The sequence below is a fragment of the Lontra canadensis genome, unplaced genomic scaffold (assembly GCF_010015895.1).
Source record: "Lontra canadensis isolate GAN:19392208 unplaced genomic scaffold, GSC_riverotter_1.0 scaffold33, whole genome shotgun sequence".
In the NCBI taxonomy this organism is placed as follows: Eukaryota; Metazoa; Chordata; class Mammalia; order Carnivora; family Mustelidae; genus Lontra; species Lontra canadensis.
Window position 1 is genome coordinate 714,009 of NW_022631027.1, and position 7,953 is coordinate 721,961.

The following is a 7,953-nucleotide window of genomic DNA, read 5'->3' on the forward strand; positions in this document are numbered from 1 at the left end:
TATATGGTCAATCAATCTCTGACAAAAGAGGTAAGAATATACAGTGGGAAGAAGACCATCTCTTCAATAACAGTGTTGAGGAAACTGGACAGACAGCTACATGCAAAAGAATGAGGCTAAACTACTCTCTTACACCACACATTAAAAATAAACTCAAAATAGATTAAGGACTTAACAACTGTGAGAGCTAAAGTCATAAAACTTCTAGAAAAACACACAGGCAGTAATTTCTTTGATATTGACCTTAGCAACACTTTTCTAGCCATGTTTCCTCAGGCAAGGGAATCAAAAACAAAAGTAAACTATTGGGATGACATCAGAATAAAAAGTTTTTTGCACAGCGAGGAGATTATCAACAACACAAAAAGGAAACTGACTGAATGGGAGAAGATAAATGCAAATGATATATCCAATAAGAGGTTCACATCCAAAATATACAAAGAATATATACAACTCAACACCAAAAAGATAAACAATCTTACTTAAAAAATGAGTAGAGGACCCAATAGACATTTTTCCAAAGAAAACATGCAAATGACCAACAGACACACAAAAATGCTCAACAGCATTAATCAGGGAAATGCAAATCAAAACCACAATGAGATGTGATCTTACACTTGTCAGAATGACTAGAATCAAAAGACAATAAGTAACAAGTGGATGGGGAGGATGTTGAGAGTAGGGTACTTTAGTGCACTGTTGGTGGGAATGTAAATTAGTGCAATCACTGTGGAAAATTGTAGAGATTCCTAGAAAAATAAAAATAGAAATACCATATGATCCAGTAATTCCACTTCTACGTATCCATGCAAAGAAAACAAAAACTCTAATTTTAAAAGATATATGCACTCCTATATTTGTTGTAGCATCATTTACAGTAGCCAAAATATGGAAGCAACCTAAATGTCCATTGATAGATGAATGGATAAAGAAGATGTGATACACACACACACGTGCACACACATATACACATACATACAATGAAATGTTATTCAGTCATTAAAAATAATGTTCTATAATATCCTACCATTTACAACAACATGGGATGGACCTACAAGGTATTATACTAAATGAAATAAGTCAGAATAAGACAAATACCATATGATTTCAGTAATTGTGGAATCAAAACCAAAACAAATGAACAAACAAAAACCCAAAAAGATTCAGAAATACAGGGAACAGACTAGTGGTTCCCAGAGGGAGGACAGGTAGAAGAATGAACAAAATAGGTAAAGGTGATTAAGAAGTACAAACTTCCAGTTTTAAAATAAATAATTCACAGAGATGAAAATTACAACATAGAAAATATAGTTAATAATATTGTAATAACTTTTTATGGTGATAGTAACTACATTTATAGTAACTGGTAAGAATCTAGTAATGCTTATAATGCATATAAATGTTAAATTATCATGTTTTACTCCTGAAACTAATGCAATATTGCATGTCAACTATACTTTAAGAAAAACTTTAGCACACACATTTGTAGATATATAAATATAAGTACATTTATACATAACTATTAGAATTAGTAGACACAGAATAAAGACTAAGAATGTTTAAATTTTTTTTTAAGTTTAAAGAAATAAAAGGGAGACTTAAAACACATGATCAAAAGCAATCAGATTTTTTTTCAAAGATTTTATTTATTTATTTGAGAGAGCGCATGAGGATGGGGAGAGAGAGAAAAAGCAGCAGACTCCCCTCTGAGCAAGGAGCCCAATGCAGAGCTCAATTCCAGGACCCCAGGATCATGACCTGAGCCAAAGGCAAATGCTTAACCAACTGAGCCACCCAGGTGCCCCACAAGCACATTTTTTTTTAAGTACCAGAGTAAGCCTATAAATAATTTTTTAATTGTAATAAAATTTTATAAAACTTCAATGAACAGATCTAACAGTTTCAAACAACAACCAACATTTTTGGCCTGGAAGTTAAATTAGAAGAAAATATCCAGGTGAGCAGCTCAGGAAGACAAAAGAATGGGGATTTTGAGAAGTTAAAAGACATAGAAGATAGAGTGAGTAATGCTAAAACACATTTAGGTCCCTCCAGAAGGGGAGTAGAGGGAGATGAAGCAGAAATAAGATGGAAAAAAATAATGAATGCTAAAAGTACAGAACTGATTAAAGAGCCAATTGAAATACTGAAGACCTCAACTCTAAAAATCCCAGGCAAAATAATTTTAAAAAGTCTAATCCTAATCACATCACAGTGACAGTGGCAGAACACTGAAGAGAGAGATAATAGAAGGCTCTCAAAAACAACAATTAGACTGACAGATGACTTCTCAACAGCAACAATGGAAGCCAATGTAAGTTGAACATTTGTTTTCATTAAGCAGACAGAATTGTCAAGCTGGAATTCTATACACAGGAAGCATACTTTTAAGAATGAGTAAAAAGTAAGGATATTTCAGGGAAATAAGAATTGAGAGAAAGATCATTACTAAGAACATGTCTTGGGGTAAGGAAATAACCCTAGTTAGAAGATCTGAGAGACAAAAAGAAATGAAGAGCAAAGTTAGCCAAAATGTGAGTAAACATAAACAATTACTGATTATTTATAAATAAAAATAAAGTCTTGTGGTTTTGAATATATACAATTAAGATATATGAAAATGATAATATAAATTGGAAGTGGGGATTGAAATTCAAGTTTTCTAAGGTCCTTGTTTAATTGGAACAAAAGATAATTTCAGTAACTTTAGAGTTTAAGACAAACATTCATGTTAAAATTTCTAGAAAAAAAAATAGAAATAGAGCATATAACTTCTAAACTATTAGAGGAGAAAAAAATGGCAAGGGAACTGTCTGACAGTCTTGAGCCCAGTAAGGTTCACCACAAGGAAGACTGCTTCTGTACGATTTATTTGTATACAGAACAATTGACTTTACAGAGAAAATTTGCTCTATGGCTGACACTTTGGGCCTTAAACTCAAGTAAAATATCTGTTATGCATGGATAATTAAATTATTGAGTAGATATCAGAAAATAACTGTGTTCCAGCACAAATATATCACTACTATGTCAAAAACTACTCAGACCACATGGCCTCTCAACAGTGAGGTCTCTTCATTAATCAAGAGCTATCCCTGATTTCTTACACCCACTGTATGGAATAGACTGATGTTATTGGGAACCCCACTGAATATCCTAAAAAATAATGCTTCCTATTTGAATTGTATGTAGTATATGATCTCATTCAATTTCCATGGAAACTCTTAGAGGTAAATGTTAATTTATGCTATAAATGAGGAAATACAGGCTATAGAAGTTGAAACAATATGTACAGAGTAAACTAGTTGTATATATAGATTTCAAACACTAGTCTCCTGGCTGCCTATAAAACTCTAAAATATTCCCAAGTCAAGTGGCAAACTTAACTAAATTTCTCCAAAAGTAGTTTAATCACAATGCTTTACAAAATATTTAACTTTCAAGATGCTTATTTTCTATACCATAAATTGTCTTCCTAACCCATCATGCCTATATTTTACTGTATGTATTTAATATGTGTTTATGTATACACTTCAAACTACCCAAATAATTTCATTTCAAGGAAGTAGCAAATATCGATTCCTGACAAATGACTATGAAGAAATGATTCAGTGGTTCAATACTGTGTCCTTCCCTTGGTTATCATCTTCTTTCAAATTTTTTAAACTTCTTTTAAACTTTTTAAAACTTCTCCTCATGTCATCCATAAGTATATCCACAAATATAACAACAACAACAACAAATTTTTTCCTGGCTTTTAAGGAATGAATGATTAAAATGCAAGCCAAGTGTGGCTTCTTAGAAACTATTTACTATTTATTAATCTTTTTGAGTATTTAATGAAAAGATAGCACTAAAACAAAATATTGGTTAACTGGTAATTAAATTTTAAGTGATACTGGTTTTACTGAAATTTTAGAAATAAGTATTTTTTAAACATCCACTGATTTAGAAATCATATCACAAAGCAAGAAATTGATTCTCTGCTAAATAAATATCAACTGGTATATCTTATATTTTGAATGGCATTAGCTCTGAATAATTTTTTAATACCACACATTGGTAATTTGAAAAATATTGGTTCAGTGAGAGATACAAATCTTCCAAACGTCAATATATTTTGTTATTCAGCACCAAAAACTCACATTAATTAATACCACCACCAAATTCATCAGATAAGTCCTTAAGTATAGAAAAGTGGTCAAATTTGCTATAACACAAGGTTTCTAAAATTCTAATTTTTAAAAGCTTAAACTTTATCATTGGCAACAAATGCTATTGGTTGGTTATCTTCCTCCATGATGACATTTTTTTAAAACAGTCTGCAAAATATCTAAGTCTGAAAAACCATAGTTCATCAGTTTTGTTTTTTTCAAGTAAAAATGGTTCTTGCGAAAATGATTAGTTCAGCACGTACCTTTCACCCAGGTGTTTTTTCTCAAGTACAAATATCATACTTTGCTATGCAGCAAAAGTGTTATTTCATCACAACGAATATAAAAAAGATGTGTATTCAGGATTAGAGATTTTAATAAAGTTACTTTTTACTGCTTCATCAATTCTGTTCTTAAGGAAAACAGACATTGTTTTATTTTTATTTATTTTAATTTTGTGGAGGGAGGGAAAGAAGAAGAAGAGGGAGAGAGAGAATCCCAAGCAGACTTCCCACTGAACATGTAGCCCCATGACCCCAAGATCATGACCCAAGCTGAAATCAGGAGTCAGATGTCTAATCAACTGAGCCACCAGGTCATTGTTTTATGCTGCAAGTGTTTGGCAGTGAAGAACTCAAATGAGTATAAGTATAGTTTAATCTCACTGTTTATATTTGTGCTAAGGTCCCAACAGTTTTATCCTCTATATGTTTTGCATCACCATTAAATGCGAACACATTGTAAAGTAGCAATAACTTGTTACTATCATTATCAAAAGTTTGAACATTCAGATCCTCTGACAGGGTCTTGGAGACATTTAGGGGTCTGTAAACCACACTTGAGAACCATGGATTTAGATCACCCTGAATTTACCCTTGAGATTGAGATAGGAGTTACCTTTATGTCAGTCACATGAGAGGTGAAGATATCTGAACAAAACTAAAGTTCTATTAGCAAGGAGGAAAGGGTAAATGGATATCAAATCACCCTTCAGGATATGCTATAGCAATATAGGAGTTAACAAAGTTGATTTATGATAATGTTAAATACAAAAATCACAATAATAAATTGCATAATAATCAGAGTATTCTCTGAATTAAAATAATGTTCAATGTTGTAGGAAGAGCAATGAAAAAAATTAATAAAAATAATTACAGTGCCCAGAAGGTCCACTAGATCAGAAACATCTTGAAGATAATATGGATCATAACTCAATCTTATATACCTCTGCCTAGCAGAGCACATGACACATAGCAAATGTTGATTGAGTTTGTTGAATAAATGAATGAATGAGTAAATGAACAAACAGATTAATAAGTTAAAAGAATGAAGAGAATATTCATAAATGCTGAGCATTAATATCAGTAGCAAATAGAATGATGATCCAAAAGTGATGACATGGAAGAAGGAGGAAAGAAAAAGAGGAACTAAAAAAGAAAATTCTAAGGGAATACCTACACAGAAATTAAGCTGCAAATTGACTGTATTCTTCTATTTCAAATTTGTGTAATAGTTCATTAATTCCAGCATAATCTCTATAGGGATTAACTGTGACATCTAAGAATGACTGTACTGGAGCAGGAGTGGTTATATGGGTTAGGATAGTTCAAAAATCTCTGAATTAGTAACTCTAAGTTTTCATGACAAACAGCCAAAAGAAAATTCTATTATTTAATCTAAAATTAAAACAAGATAAAAATTCTATTGATTCATACAAATTAATCATAGCAATTCACATTCTCTTGAATCTTCTACTGTCAATCTCTAGAGTATAATAGAAACAAAACTACTTTCAGAATAATTTTCAAGGTTAACATTCACTGACTTACCTTTTTAAGAAGGAGTAAAAGTCATATATATAATTTAAAAACATAGATTCTGAAACTGGATGACCTGAGTTCAAATTCCAAATTTGTTCCTTCCTGGAAGCGTGATCTAGAGAAAACTAATAAACTTCTCCATGCCTTAGTTTCCTGAAGAATGATATTCCCTAAAGACTTTTCTGATTTCCCTTCATTGTATAAAATCTATTCCCCAACTTCTGGCTCCCTAGCACTGTATCTGTATCCCTCTTATTGAACTTTACTACCTTATATTTCAGTCTTTTTCATTCGAATCCAATTCATGCCAATGAGTCTGCAATTTTTCTGGACATACTGCTTGTGTTTTACTCATTTTGTAGCCTTTAAAGAGCAGAGCACTAAGCCTGGCACAAGGAAGCACTCATGTAAGTATTTTTTTATATTAATTTATAGGGACAATGAAAATAAAGGAATATTAATTGAGGGCCTATTTTATACTAGCACCTGTACACATAAGAGCTTTCACACATGTTATTTCATTTACCCTCAAAACATTCCTTCCAGAGAGCTATTACTGTCTGCATTTTATAGTTTAGAGAATTTAGAATGAGAGGGGTTAAACCAACTAAATAATAAATCTTTCTCTTTCCTCCAATGAGGAAATGTATATTGGGAGGTAGGGGAGGTATTCTATGTATACTAATAAAAACAAATGCAATACAGTTTATATAAGTGATTCAAATGAGGACAAAAGGAAGGAGCTTAATGTGGATAATTTAATATTTAATGTGTGAGACCATACCTAAGTGGGACTAAAAGCAAAGAAAATCATCAATAGTTGGAGATGGCCAAAGAACATTACAATGAGCTCACAGTTTCGATTTTGACAATTCCTGATCTAGTCTTTTTGCAGTAGGTTCAGAGACTATTCCCCAGTTAAACACTGGAAGACTATATTTAAAATTTTACAAAAGAAGCCAATGAAAATATAGAATAGGAAAAAATTATAACAAGCTTTGTATTCATAATATAATATATAATGTTTAATAATAATGGGTAATATTTAGTGAGTGCTCATTGAGTGCCAGAAGTCTTGTATGAAGTCCTTTCCAAAGAGCCATACACCTGTTATTAAGAATCATGTGACTGTTAGTGACCAAGGCAAGGGTTAGCTTTAGATTCATCTGACTCTAAAGCCAGCTCACAAGGCTATGTGTAGAACTATTTTAAGCTAAGGGACATTGGCAGATTTGTGTTCAGTCCAAAAAAGAAAACTTAATCAAAGCATTTTAAGTTTCACCTGGGTGGCTCAGATGGTTAAGTGTCTTCCCACAGCTTAGGTCATGATGTCAGGGTCCTGAGATTGAACCCTATGTCGGGCTCCCTGCTCAGGGGGAGTCTGCTTCTCCCTCTGCCTATCTGTCCCCCACCCATTCATGTTCACTCTCTCTCTTAAATAAAAATATAAAAATCTTTTAAAAAATTTTAAAGCATATTAAGTTTTTTTTCAAGTAATATAAGACTTATGGTATTTAATGCTATTTGAAACCTGAAATACACAAGTAGTTATCACAAAAGGTAATCAAAAAAGAAAACATTTTCTTCTTGATCCATAGTTGTCCCTGATGACTATGCTTGTATTACTCCCACCTAAAGAAAGTCTTTGACCCTAATTCATTGCCACTCCCAATCCAGTTCCTTCATTTGCTTTTTGTTTTGTTTTGTTTTGTTTTTAAACACACTTGTTTCATCTGCTCTTTCCTTGTGCTTTTTATTTTAGTGCCTCATCCTTCCATAAAGTGCTTTTCTATGAAAAGATCCCAGGACTGGACAATCTCTTGATGGTGATGACGATGACCATTACTAACCACCATGATGAGGATGACAACTACACAATCTAAAGAATTACTCAGCTCAATGAGAACTTAAGACCTCAACTGTCTTAGAAAGTATGATAAATGTGTTCAGCATAATCCCCATTGCTATTTAACAACTTA

The 7,953-nt window shown here is 32.4% G+C and overlaps 1 protein-coding gene across 1 annotated transcript in view; it reads left to right on the top strand.

Moving 5' to 3' along the window:
- Window positions 1-7,857, top strand: part of CLCA4 (chloride channel accessory 4) — a 42,250-nt gene extending 34,393 nt beyond the window's left edge. Inside the window, 1 exon segment of the mRNA XM_032867267.1 lies at window positions 7,737-7,857. Within this exon segment, the coding sequence (XP_032723158.1) occupies window positions 7,737-7,857 (121 nt within the window).
- Window positions 7,858-7,953: the final 96 nt, after the last annotated feature.